The sequence below is a fragment of the Impatiens glandulifera genome, chromosome 2, assembly GCF_907164915.1.
Source record: "Impatiens glandulifera chromosome 2, dImpGla2.1, whole genome shotgun sequence".
NCBI classification, from domain to species: domain Eukaryota; kingdom Viridiplantae; phylum Streptophyta; class Magnoliopsida; order Ericales; family Balsaminaceae; genus Impatiens; species Impatiens glandulifera.
In genome coordinates this window covers 52,025,009-52,038,217 of record NC_061863.1, presented here as the reverse complement: position 1 = coordinate 52,038,217, position 13,209 = coordinate 52,025,009, and the positions used below count along the sequence as shown (strand labels likewise).

The 13,209-nt window shown below is 34.1% G+C and overlaps 2 protein-coding genes across 2 annotated transcripts; one reads left to right on the top strand and one right to left on the bottom strand.

Annotated features, from left to right (window-relative positions):
• Window positions 1-7,390, top strand: LOC124923858. The gene is made up of 9 exons (XM_047463837.1): window positions 1-989; window positions 1,555-1,743; window positions 2,094-2,186; window positions 2,262-2,444; window positions 2,523-2,625; window positions 2,715-2,900; window positions 3,074-5,367; window positions 5,922-6,517; window positions 6,972-7,390. Exons 1-9 carry the CDS (start codon window positions 762-764, stop codon window positions 6,979-6,981), a joined length of 3,882 nt encoding a protein of 1,293 aa, XP_047319793.1. The 5' UTR covers window positions 1-761; the 3' UTR covers window positions 6,982-7,390.
• A 285-nt stretch (window positions 7,391-7,675) lies between these two features.
• LOC124926527 (beclin-1-like protein) lies at window positions 7,676-11,081 on the bottom strand. The gene is made up of 10 exons (XM_047466770.1): window positions 10,820-11,081; window positions 10,441-10,637; window positions 10,166-10,336; window positions 9,736-9,860; window positions 9,484-9,532; window positions 9,076-9,234; window positions 8,871-8,956; window positions 8,445-8,516; window positions 8,225-8,374; window positions 7,676-8,091 (listed from the first exon to the last, which is right to left on the bottom strand). Exons 1-10 carry the CDS (start codon window positions 11,010-11,012, stop codon window positions 7,962-7,964), a joined length of 1,332 nt encoding a protein of 443 aa, XP_047322726.1. The 5' UTR covers window positions 11,013-11,081; the 3' UTR covers window positions 7,676-7,961.
• Window positions 11,082-13,209: the final 2,128 nt, after the last annotated feature.

Here is a 13,209-nt window from a genome sequence, read left to right as displayed (position 1 = left end):
TCTCTAATTTCAAAAAGAGACCCTCTTTATATTTTCCTTGTCTATTTCTTTTTTTCTTTTCTTCTCCTGCAGAAAACCATAGAATCCCAACTTCAACCGCCTCTTTCCGTCTCCCATCTCTCTCTCTCTCTCTCTCTCTCTTCCGATTCTCACAACTCTTCCCATTTGCTGTAATCACCTCCAATCAACCCCTTCGGATAGCGTTTATAGTTCATCCTTTCGTGATTGTACGATATCTACTTTGATATCTTTCGATATACTTTCAATTGATTACGCGGGGTCCAGATTTCCGGTGCTTCAATCCGGTACATGTGTCTAACGCTAATTCGCCGGAATTACTTTTTCAAGATTCAGTCATTCCGATTAGGGTTTTTGGTGATCTCAGCGATTGCCTAGGATTTCCCAAATTTCAGGTGTTTTTTGGGTTTTTTTTTGCTGCCGCTGCTAGGGTTTCATTTCTTTGATATCTAGTGTTTACTCATCAGGAGTCAGGAAGAATATCTGACTCTTTTCCGTCCTTCCCATTTCGATCCCCGACTTTGTTGGAAGTCGATCCAGTGTTCATTGTTTTGAGTACTCATGTTTATGGATATGTGTATAGGATTAATTGTGTGATAAGTTTTGGATACTATAAAACTATCTGGTTAAGAAGTTTAATAATATCTTATCAGTTTACTATTGCTGCTGGGTGGAGAAAGAATACATTAGTTTCTCCTCTCTCTCTGGAGGAAGCTACCCAGGTTAGCAAATCATAACCGTGCATGGGAGAACAGGAGAGCTGGGCACAGCCAAGTGGCCTATTGCCAAATGGCTTATTGCCCAATGCTGGTCCATTGATCCGAGTCCTTGACTCAGAGAGATGGTTGAAGGCCGAAGAGAGGACTGCAGAGCTTATTGCTTGCATTCAGCCCAATCAGCCTTCAGAAGAGCGCAGAAATGCTGTTGCTGATTATGTGCAGAGACTCATTGTGGAGTGTTTTCCATGCCAGGTCTAGCTCTTTGCCAATGTTTCTTGCAATTCTTTTGCGGTTCATTATTTTCCTGTGATGCATTTTATGTCTACTTTTAGCAACAAAAGTTATCTTTAGCCATGCACCTGCTTAATTTCTTATAGTCACACTAATTATTTCATTGTCTTTGTTTCTAAAATGTGATGGATTTGAATAGCATTGTCAACCTGTAGATGGGTTTGATACCAGTTATGAGTTTGATGCATTCTAAAGATTGGTGTGAACCAAATTGAATGTGTGCCATTGTTTCTGATACATTGAATTGTTTAATTTTGACATTGAACAGTTTCCTTGAAGATTAATTGTTATTATAAAAAAGTAGCATTGATTGGTCTGGAGACCGCAATGATAGATATAGCTACTTGTTATATCTAAATGTATTTAATGCATGAAACTTTATCGGTATTGGGTCTTATCTGTATAAAACACGACTAAATCCAAAACTTGTTATGCTGTATCATCCAAAGCAACTGTATGGAGAGCACTATCACCACCTCATAATGTTCATTCCAATATTGATATCTAATTTTTAAATTCATTATAGGTGTTCACTTTTGGGTCTGTACCACTTAAGACTTATCTACCAGATGGGGACATTGACTTAACATCATTCAGTAACAATCAGAACATGAAGGACTCATGGGCTAATCAAGTTCGAGACATGCTGGAGAAAGAGGAGAAGAATGAGAATGCTGAATTTCGTGTTAAAGAGGTTCAGTACATTCAGGCTGAAGTATGTGTTCTAACTTGTCATCTTTTATATTTCTTAATCGTAGTTTAGGAAATATATATGACACATGGCTAATTTGGGCAATGACTGATTATAATACTGATATTGTCTTAGGGTTTATGAACCCAACAAATATTATTTTATATAAATAAGTCCATAATGATAGCTAAGCTGTGGGTATTTTTTTTGGATTTTTTTGCTGGATTCTTAAATAGATATTTTAGATAGAATGAATTGTTTTTAAGATGCCAGAGGAGCAAAGGCTCAATCCTCCCTTTGTTTTTGTTACTTTCTTGTTGGTTTGGATAATGATTGCTGGATGGTAGTATTGATTACACACTTCTTTTGTGCAGGTCAAGTTAATAAAATGTTTGGTGGAGAACATTGTAGTTGACATATCTTTTAATCAGCTTGGTGGACTATGCACACTTTGTTTCCTGGAGGAGGTGATTTCCTTCGCTAAATCATTTACGACCATTTTGATTTGTCTAATTTACTCATGACACGTATTTTTTTTGTAGGTCGATCATTTGATAGATCAGAATCATTTATTCAAACGTAGTATAATATTGATTAAGGCATGGTGTTACTACGAGAGCAGGATATTGGGGGCCCATCATGGACTTATTTCAACTTATGCACTTGAAACATTGGTTCTTTACATATTCCATGTTTATAATAACACTTTTACTGGGCCACTTGAGGTTAGTTACGTGATTCCTTTCATTTATTTATTTTTTGAGTAATTTTATCATCTCATTATTTTGGGTTTATATTTGTAGGTTCTATACCGTTTCCTTGAGTTCTTCAGTAACTTTGACTGGGAGAACTTCTGTGTCAGTTTGTGGGGTCCTGTACCCATTAGTTCCCTTCCTGATGTAACTGGTAAGGATTCTTTTAATGCTGTCCTGAATTAGTTGAAAATTCCCTGGCCAATTTGGAGATCTTAATACTTAGTTATTTTATTTTGGCAGCGGAGCCTCCGCGGAAGGACAGTGGGGAGTTATTGCTTAGCAAATTGTTTCTTGATGCTTGTAGTTCAGTCTATGCTGTTTTTCCTGTTGGACAAGAAAATCAAGGACAAACTTTTCTTTCAAAACATTTTAATGTTATTGACCCTTTACGTGTGAATAACAATCTTGGACGCAGTGTTAGCAAAGGTATAATAGTTTTAGTTAGTGATTCTTGTTAAGATTTTCTGTCATTATATAGTAAACGACCTTTCCAGTTTATGATTATTGTGTAAACAATTAAATAATTGTTCTAATGAATGGAGTCTTGTGAGATCTTTGTTTTGCTATGGATTTATGGTTTATCCATTTTTTTCTTTCAGGTAATTTCTTTAGAATACGAAGTGCATTTGCTTTTGGTGCCAAGAGGTTGGCCAGGTTGCTTGATTGCCCAAAGGAAGATTTGTTCTATGAAGTAAACCAATTCTTCATGAATACATGGGATAGACATGGCAGTGGAAATCGTCCAGATGCTCCAAGGGTTAATGTAGAATATTTGCGATTGACTCCTTTGGACAACTTAAATGTGTCTGAAAAACTGAAGAACAGTTCATGTAGTGAAAAGATGATTGAAAGTTCTTCTGGTTGTGCCACTGTAGCTGATGCAAACCATCCTCAAAGACTTCCCCACCAACATGATATTTTCCCCTTGGTATCTAGATCCATTCATTCTCAGGCTCCAAAAGGTTTAGTCAATTCAAGCAGCTCTGTTATGACTGATAATATATTAAGAGGAACTAATTCTAACAAAGACATTAATCCAGACAAAGGACAGAGAAATGTTAAATCCAATCATTTGCCAAATGATCTTAATGCAAGGTATCTTTTTGCAAGAACACGTTCCAGTCCTGAGCTCACTCACACTTTTACTGATTCCTCTTCCCGTAATAGACGTTATGAAACTCAGACTACTTCAGCAAGACATGATGTCGGGAGGAACAATCCTTCAGTAATGAAGCATGCTCCTCTTAATCCAAGTAACGATGCTTCCTTTGATTCAGACAACATTTCAAACAGTAGTCGCCATGACTTCATCTTAGGAACAATGGGTGAAGAGTACTCTTCTATGAGCGGAATGCATGCGATGCATCAGGAGGAGCAGGATCTTGTGAACTTGATGGCTTCTTCCATGCTACATGGTCATAATGGACAGATACACATGCCATTCAGCTTAGCTTCAGGTCACATACCTTTTCCAGTGCCACCTTCTTTATTAGCTTCAATGGGTCAGAGAAATTTTGGTGGAATGTTACCCACTAATATTCCGATGATTGATCCTTCGTTTCCAAATATGCAATTTCCTCAAGGCATGATGTCACAGCCACTAACACATTATTTTCCTGGTATGGCATTGACGGCAAACTCTGAAGATGCTGTTGAACATGTTAATGAAAACTTTTCTTCTGTGGAGACTGATCACGGGTGTTGGCCGGAGCATGATGCTGGCTATAATGGTGGTCCTGAATCTGAAAGTGTAAATTTACAATCAAGTGTCAATCCACAACCAGGTTCAAGTAACTTTGTTCGTTCATCGTGGTTAAGTGGTACCAGTAATTTGGTAAGGGGTCCGCAGAAACTTAACAAAGAGGGAATATCGATGGAAACTCAGTTAGATGGTTTTCAACTTCAAGATAATAGAGTAAATGATCATTCTGATGATAGAACCACTAGTTCAAGATTTGCAACTGCTGCGAATAGTGATAGTATAAGGAGTCGAACATCTTCCGAGAGTTCCTGGGATGGCTTATCAAAGGTTTCAAAGGAAAAGAAGGGAAAGAAAATGGTTCTTACCGAACCATCTACAAAGCATGGTGCTCTGGATGAAGAAGATGGAAGAGATTTGTATCATCTGACACCTGCAGGAAATGAAGCGAATGAAAATGGTTCTGGCTACCTATCTTTGCCTAATCTGCGGCACCACATTGTTGGGCATGAATCCCAAACTACTGGATCAGACAAAATGGTACCTATGACCCCAGTGATTTTAGGGCCTGGTTCTCGCCAAAGAGGAATTGATAACTCTAGTGAACTTCCCTTTGCATTTTATGCTACAGGACCCCCCGTCCCATTCCTTACTATGCTTCCATTCTCCTGCATTTCGTCTGAGACAACTTCTAATGTATCCACTAGTCATTTCGGTGGAGAGGATAATAGTGTAGATGCTTCAGACTCTGGTCAGAATTTAGATTCTCATGAAGGGCCTAATCATGCTGAGGAATTGAATAGCAGTTCTTCCAGGAAGGCTCTGCCTGCTTCTGCTATTACACGATCTGTTGAGCACAATCCTGATATCTTGAATAGTGACTTTGAAAGCCATTGGCAGAATTTGCAATTTGGCCGTGTTTGCCAGAATCCACATTATGGGCCAGGGGTTTTTCCTCATTCAACTGTAGTGCCTCCTATGTATATGCAAGGGCATTCTCCATGGGATGGTCCAGGAAGACCTGTTTCATCAAACATGAATTTGATCACTCAGCTTATGCGCGGCTATGGTCCACATTATTTACCTATGGCTCCTTTGCAGTCTATGCCAAACAGGCCTCCTAATGTTTATCAAAGATATTTTGAAGATATGCCAAGATATCGTACTGGGACTGGAACTTATTTGCCAAATCCAGTAAGATAATTCATAATCTTTCATGCTCTTTATTCCTCATTGTTGTTGATTGTGCCTATATCTAGTTGCAGTTACTTTGTTCCAGTTTTGTTGAAAAGCTAATAATAGGTTCTTCTCTCCAGTAAAATTATTTGAACATTTGAGACTAGGAGTTTTTTTGATGTAGGTTTTATCTTTAAATAAACAGAATCACTGGAAAGAAAGTTGTTTGACGAAAAAGTTGATAAGTTGAGGTCATTTGGTTTATTTAAATGACTAAAATAACCTTTATATTAATATTTAAAATGTTATAAAACAAAAGAGTAAGGTTAATTTGGCATTTTAGTTGATAATTTGATCGATGAATTTGTTGATGATGGGATAAGGGGTTATTCAGATCGATCATCAAACATCGCCTTGATGATGACATTATTTTAAATCTGTTTTATCAGAGAAATCACAGAAAATCTTCACATCTAATTTGTAGGTATTGTTCTTCCCAAATCAATGGGTTTTTATCTGTGATCTCCATCTTTTCTTCACTTTGATAAAATCCTTAAAATATGTTGTTGCAGAAAAATTCTCCTAGGGATCGACAGTCTTTTGGGAACAACAGGAGGGGGAACTACAGCCATGATAGAAGTGACAACGGTGACTACAGGGAAGGGCATTGGCAAGGTAATTCTAAGTCGCGAGGTGCTGGCCGCAATCAACAAAATCGCAACCAATCTGAAAAATTAAGCTCAAGGGGGGACCGGATTGGTGGAGGTGATAGTAGTAGGGGTGATCGTCCTTGGAACAACTCGTACAGAAATGACCCGTCTCAGAATGGTCCTCAATTTTCGAGCTCCAATCAGAGTGGTCCTTCTGATGTTGGAGGATATAACATGTATACTTTGCCAGCCATGAACCAGAATGGAGTAGTGACTTCAAATAGTACTGGACAATATATGGTGTACCCTTATGACCCAAACAGCAGTACATATAGTGTGCCACCTGAACATCTTGAGTTCGGCTCTCTTGGACCAATGGGCGTTTCAAATTTGAATGATCAAAACGAAGGAAATCATCGAGCTACTAGGGGGCAGCTGGATGGACAAAGATTTCATGGAGGTTCTGAGCAGCGATCTTCATTAGATCAACAACCTTCATCACCACACCATAATCAAAGGTAAACTATTTTCTTGTGAAGATAAGGTATTAGGTAGCTCCTCTTTACTTGAAACAATACTAAACCCCATACTAGGTTATTCCGCAAAATGGGTTTTATTATTCAAATTAGATGTTACTATCTAGTGCCTTGTTTCATCTACGGTTATTTGAATAACCAAGTGGTTATTTCCAAATAAACTTGTTTGGCGTAGGGTTATTGAAAATGAAGTTATTTGAGTAAAAAGACATCTAAGGGTATATAAATATATAATCAAAAATAATATTTTATTTTTAAATTTTGGTTGATGATTGGAATAATATGATTGAGGAGTAGATTGTTAATTGGATAGTAGGTTATTTGTAATTATAACCCACATCTCAAACCAACACAGCTGCCCATCTGTTTTTGATGGAATGGTGGAAAACCTCAAAATTGTAATGTTTCTTTCTTATTTGCTATTTTATGTTAACAGGAAGTCTTAAGTATTTTGCGAGACGAAGGGCCAAAGCAATTAGGATTCTCCTGCTTATTGCATTTCAAGAAAATGACACAATTGTGAGAGCTTCTCATTGCTGCTGGGGTGATAACAACGAAGCAGTCTGAAGAAAAAAAAGAGAATGGTGGGTCTATGGGTGGCTGGAATCCTTTTGCCTGTAAAGTAAAAATCAAAAACATCATACAATATTAGAGCCTCATGAAGGGAGAAACCAGTAAATCATGATAATAATTTTACCCTTTAACTGGAAGGGAAGGTGGTGAAACTGTAATTTCTCATCATAGTAAATGTAGAACTAATTTTGTTGTTCTTTAAGTTTTTTCTACAATTGTTGTTGAAGTTTGGGTCATTTGATTGATTGATGATATATAGGATTTTATGTCCAATTTTTTTGTTACTGTTCTCTAGTCAGGGAGGTTTACTTGTTATACCTAATAGAGAGATGGTATTGTCTGCTTTAAAATTATTATTTTTTCAAGCCTATTATTATCTCTTGTGATACTTGTATTCCCCATTTTGTGATAAACCTGTTTCAACTTTGAAATAATTTTACTTTTTTTTTTCTTCTCAAAGCATCAAATTTTATTAACATAATTGTGTTTAGAAGAATGACAAATCAGGGCTTTATAAGCCAAAAATCATACAAGAAAGACTAAGTGAACAATAGCCACAAATTGTTTAAACAAATGATCCACATGTTCATTCAAAGCACCTTTGTGATTCAGAAATAGTGATGGCAGCATTCCTTATTTATTGCTTCCCAAGTGTCCATGACACAATTATATTCAAAATGTTGTAGATTCCATGAATTAACCAAACAAACATTTCATTGTCTCAAATCCCCTCTAAAGACGAGCCTAGTTACATTTACCTAATGTCCCTTTTCAATAATATATAACGCAATATCTACGAGTTGAGATCCAGGCTTGGAGTCAAAGAACCTGTTGCTGCTGGAACTGCATGAGGCTAGAAATTCGTATTCCTTACAAACCAATAGAGAGCCCATTTTAAGTTGCACACCATGTATCTTAGAGCTTTAGTAGAGTTCTCGTCTTTACGAGTGATGGAATAGCCTTCCACTTTGTCATTCTCAATCCTGCAAAATTGAGATAAATAGATACTTAAAAAAAGGTACTTCTGTCCTTCTATCTAAATAATCCTCCACTCTTCTTGTGCAAACTTTGAATATGATTTATTATTATTTTTTTCAAATACTGAAAGAATCTAACTTGTAGGGAAGCTTGAAACATTTGTCCGATGGTATGTTATTCTCCTTGTCGTGACAATTTGCAAACTCGGAGAAGTCCTTAAAGCAAATCAAGAACAATGTCATTGCCTTGTCGTAGCGAGTGCTCCAGAACATATTTACTGGACCAAACCTGCAAGCGAATTAGCGATCATATTATTCAAATTGATAATAAAAAAAGATAAGAATGTCTTCCTACTTACAACTCGAATGCATTGTTTCCACTGTCCACAATGCGAGGATAACTTCCCATGGGAAGAATCTTTATCCGAGATCTGAATACCAAGTTAGTGAAGGATTATAATATAATTGGCTGTTTCGTTAAGTATGCCAAATATCAATGATCTACAAAATAATATGGAATATCATTTTTTAAAAGAAAAAATCTCTATCAAATGAAACAAAAAAGTTGCATTATAATATGTATATCAAACGAAGCAACACAAATCAAACTATAAACCAAAAAATCTTGTGACCAAACAAAAAGAATCACTTTTAGTTTTGGCAATTTTCCAATGGGACCGTGATTGTGACAAAATATCAGTTTCCAAATAGGCTCTGTCAACTTTAACAAATATGATAAAAAAAAAAATATGAAACACCTTCAATTTCCAATGGAAAAAGGATACATGAATTTAGGCCGGAAATAGTGGGTCATTGTATGCAGGAGAAGGCAGGCTTGGCCCCAAGCAGCGTTTGTTTCATCCCATTCAATCTACAGGTGATAGGAATATTGTAAGCATCATATGTAAATTGGCAACAGTGCTGTATTCAGAACACATAATATTTCGTAAAACATTGATACAACCAAAGAAAACCTTTGGTAAAACTGACCGGCACTGTTGGAAGTCTTCCCAATCTGAAATTGTTGATAGTTCCAAATTCTTTATCATGCCCAATATGGAAGGCGTCATTAAGCACGCTAGTTCTTTTCAACAACTCTAAATGCGCCTGTGAAACTTCCGTCTTGGCCAAAATAGCATCTCTTTCTTCCTGTTGAAAGAAAAATTCCAACTTAACAGTTAAATATATTACAGATAACAATGTGCATGTTTGGAATCCGTTATAAACCAAAAGAATTTCAATTAAGCATATTGTGTTTAATGACTGAGAATGAAAACACACTGGTTAGCCATTAGTAGTTACACAACTGATTAAACACTTACAAATCTAAATCAACCACTACAACTCATCATAGACAACTGATTGAGAAGATTTCTAACAAAATTACTCAATGCATACCTGGTGAGAGGTCAACTGGAACTGATAGTTATTGAACTCATTCCAGTACCTGACAATCGAAGTTTAAGATCAAAATGAAAAAAAAAAAAAAAAAAAAAAGTGGATGTCAAATGACCAAAACACCCTTTGTATTTGATATTTTAAGACAATATTGTGTTTTAATTAACGGTTTGAATGATTTGATAGGATGAGTGGAAGTTATATTATTTGGATTTAATCCAAAAAACTGACATTAAGCAAGCCCTTAATCACCTCTCTTCTAGTTCTCCAAACTGGGTAGACTTTGTTTCTAATTCCATCAGTTCAGCAGTCACTTTAGCACACTGTTTTTCTGTTTCCTCAATTGCTGCTTCAAGTTTCCTCTCCTCTTCTTCAATCTAAAGCAAAATAGAAAAAAAAAATGACAAAGTTAGACACCAAAAGTACAGTCAAGTGAAGCCATTTGAAAAAGACAACACCCATATGAAAAAGTGGATTATTTAGGATTATTTGGGTTAAATTGTCCATTCTATTTCAGTTGATGATTTGAATGATGATGGGTTAAGGGGTTATATGTTTGCCCAAATATTTCGACCTACCTAAGCGACTCTTTTTGTACGTGAAAAATAAGATTTAAGTGGAGCTCCTCCTAAGACTACTTACTACATTCAATTGAATTTTAAAGAATTTAAATTCCATACACCTTTAATTTCTCTTTAAGAAAATCTGTCTCACTAAGAACATCTCTGAACTCTAATTCCAAACGTTGAAGGCATGCCTCATAAGCATGTATGTCTCTATTCACATCTTCAACCTCTTTATCAAGCTTGTTTGACAACATCCTCATGCACTCCAAGCACAAAGGTTGCTCAACCTATAAAAAACAAGAAAGAAATCTTCTCAATTACCATAAAAAGCTTCCTTCTTAAGAATGAGATAATGATTCTAACAAAAAGAAAAAGAGAGTAAAAGATGAACCTGTTTCTGATTCGTGGCAATATCAGATACACGATTCAACACGGTTATAGTGGAATTAAATCCCGACCCATTATGATGAACATGATCCCTTTCCATTCCTCCATCAGCAGTAGGAAAATATGCAGAGTCAGTTTTATATACTGAAGCGGCAGGTGGAGGCAAAACCACAAAAGAATCTTCCATCATCTTCCCCATCCCTAAATTGAATCAACAAAATAAAAAAATGCCTCCTTTATGAGAAACAAACAACTATGCATTTGCATTCATAAACACCCATTATATCAATTGAATTCACTTCAGGGTATGATTCCAATAACTAATTTAAGTAAACTGGATATACACAATTATACATACTACGATCAATAAAGAGAAGACTGACCGAAACGAAACGAGGAGTCATTGAAGAGTTTGTCGGCGTAAAAATCAACGCCGCCGCCGCCGCCGCCGCCACCGCCGCCGACTATAGAGAGATTTTGTTGACAGTTCTGGCATGCCCATCTCGGGAGAGTTGGATCAACCGGCAAGGTTCGACTTTTATCCGGGAGGGTATTGTTGTAATTTACTCTCTTCATCGTGTTTCTCCGGCTATATGGAAGAAGAAGAAGAAATTGATGAATTGCAAATCAGAATATCTCAGAGGAAAGAGATGATATATTTATCTCTAATTATTATTATTATTATTATTATATATAATAAATATTAATTTTATTTATAACAGAATAATATTAGTTTTTATATTCTTAAAAATAATTAAAAAGAGCTTTTTCTGTTATTATTATTATTTTTTAATATTAATGTTTAAGTTTTTAAATCATGTAGATATGGAATTGTTATGTTATATTTGTATTAATATTTTTTTTGCTTCTACTAATTTGAGCCAAAAAGAGCTGTTACTTCTACTACTTTATCACTATTATTAAATTAAATTAATTATTATAAATCCTTTCCTTAAAAAAAATGAAAAAAGAATTTGTCAACCCTAATATAACATACAAAATTAAGTTATTATCATTATATATAGGCAAACAAATGTGCATTTTTTTTTATTAATGTACCAGTCATCTAATAAAGATAATTTTATTTATTATACTTTTAAAAATAGCATAAAACATTGGAGTTTGAAAAAGTCTTCTTAAAATTTTTATTTTCTGTTTTGTGATTTTTATTTTCTGTTTCAATGATTTTTATTATTATTTTATTATACGTGTATTATTTTAATAAAAGTTTTAAAAACTCTTGGTAGATTTTTTTTACATTGTTAATTTCTTAAATTTTTTACATAATTTTTACAACTTCTTAAATCTTAATTATTAATTACTTTTTTCAACATTATTAAGTTTTTTAAAAACTAGAGGTTAAAATAATTTAAACAACTTTTAAAAGTTGAAAATACAAAACAAACCTAATATTATAGTTAAGTAAGCAAGTCAAACAATTTAATGTACAAATAGTCTCACGCAAAATTTGATTCACATCACAAAAATATTTGTAATAGTGACATGTATCGAGATTGTGTTAACCTCTATTAACCATTACAGTTTATAATGTTAGTTGGTATAGCAAATAAACAAGTCTTATGTTTTGGGTTCTCGAGGAGTTCTTCTAATTTCAAATGTTATTTTAATTAAAATAAATAAAATGTCCAATTTGTGAAATTAAGTTTGTATAAAAGTCTCAATTTAAAGAACACACTATTAATTAATATCTAAGAGACCAATAATATAATATCAGGTTTGGTTATAAGTTAGATCACACTTTCAAATTTTAAAAACAATTATTATTATCATCAATTTGTTTAATGTAGAACTAAATTTGGTGAGCTAAAGCCTCTTGTTTATGGTGGAGCACTTGATGATTTTTATTTGTAAACATTTTTGTAACTCAAATTTGGATACGGATACATGTATTGTTGAGAAACCATTGATGAATTTATGGATATTAATTCAAATGATATGAAAGGAGTTGGTGGCTAAAATAAAATTGAAATCTCACATTTTTCAAACTCATACATCCAACCGTCGTACAGTAAATCTCTAAAAAGAACTTTTTGAATTGAGTCAATTGTACATATTCTACTACTTAAGAAATAAAAAAAGCAATTATATAATTTATGTCTTCTTTTAGAATTATCTAGGTACATTAAAGATTGATAATGGATACCCCTATACAAATACATGATAATCGGTTTTGAGTATTTTAATTTAGAGTCGGGTCGAAATCAATCATGGAGAGAGAAAAAGTCTTCAATCAGGTTCAAAGTCGGGGATGGAGAGGGTGCGAAATTAAAACCCGATACTCGACTTTATTAATATTAAAAATAAACTTTTTTAATGTGACCATTCAAATACGTTATCAGAATCAACATTATAAAAAAAAATATATATATGTTCTTAACCCTACTTTACTATAACTTTATTTTTCAATATTCTCAATAATTAAAATTTCTTCGTTACTCTTCATTTTCATATTATTTTTAATAACAAAATATTATTTCTCTCGTTAATCTTTATTTTTATATTCATTTTTTAATACTTTTTTTCAACTCTAACTCTACTAACAACAAATATATTATTATTTTTTTACATTTACAATATAAATAAGTAGGTAAATAATGTTTTCATTTAATTTTTAAACATTTTGATATTACTAATTTAAAAGTTATTTATTATTTAATAAAGTTATATTTTTTCTTCTTTACCCTCTATAATTTTGAAGATAAACGTAATTGATGAAATATATAATAAGATGTCGTTATAATTAACCAATCAG

Coding starts and splice junctions, on each gene's coding strand:
- LOC124923858 (XM_047463837.1), top strand. CDS start 762: ATGGGAGAACAGGAGAGCTGGGCACAGCCAAGTGGCCTATTGCCAAAT. Junction 2,626..2,714: donor TTCCCTTCCTGATGTAACTG/GTAAGGATTCTT, acceptor TTATTTTGGCAG/CGGAGCCTCCGCGGAAGGAC. Junction 5,368..5,921: donor GAACTTATTTGCCAAATCCA/GTAAGATAATTC, acceptor ATGTTGTTGCAG/AAAAATTCTCCTAGGGATCG.
- LOC124926527 (XM_047466770.1), bottom strand. CDS start 11,012: ATGAAGAGAGTAAATTACAACAATACCCTCCCGGATAAAAGTCGAACC. Junction 9,861..10,165: donor TTCTTAAAGAGAAATTAAAG/GTGTATGGAATT, acceptor ATTTTGCTTTAG/ATTGAAGAAGAGGAGAGGAA. Junction 9,235..9,483: donor TCCAGTTGACCTCTCACCAG/GTATGCATTGAG, acceptor TTCTTTCAACAG/GAAGAAAGAGATGCTATTTT.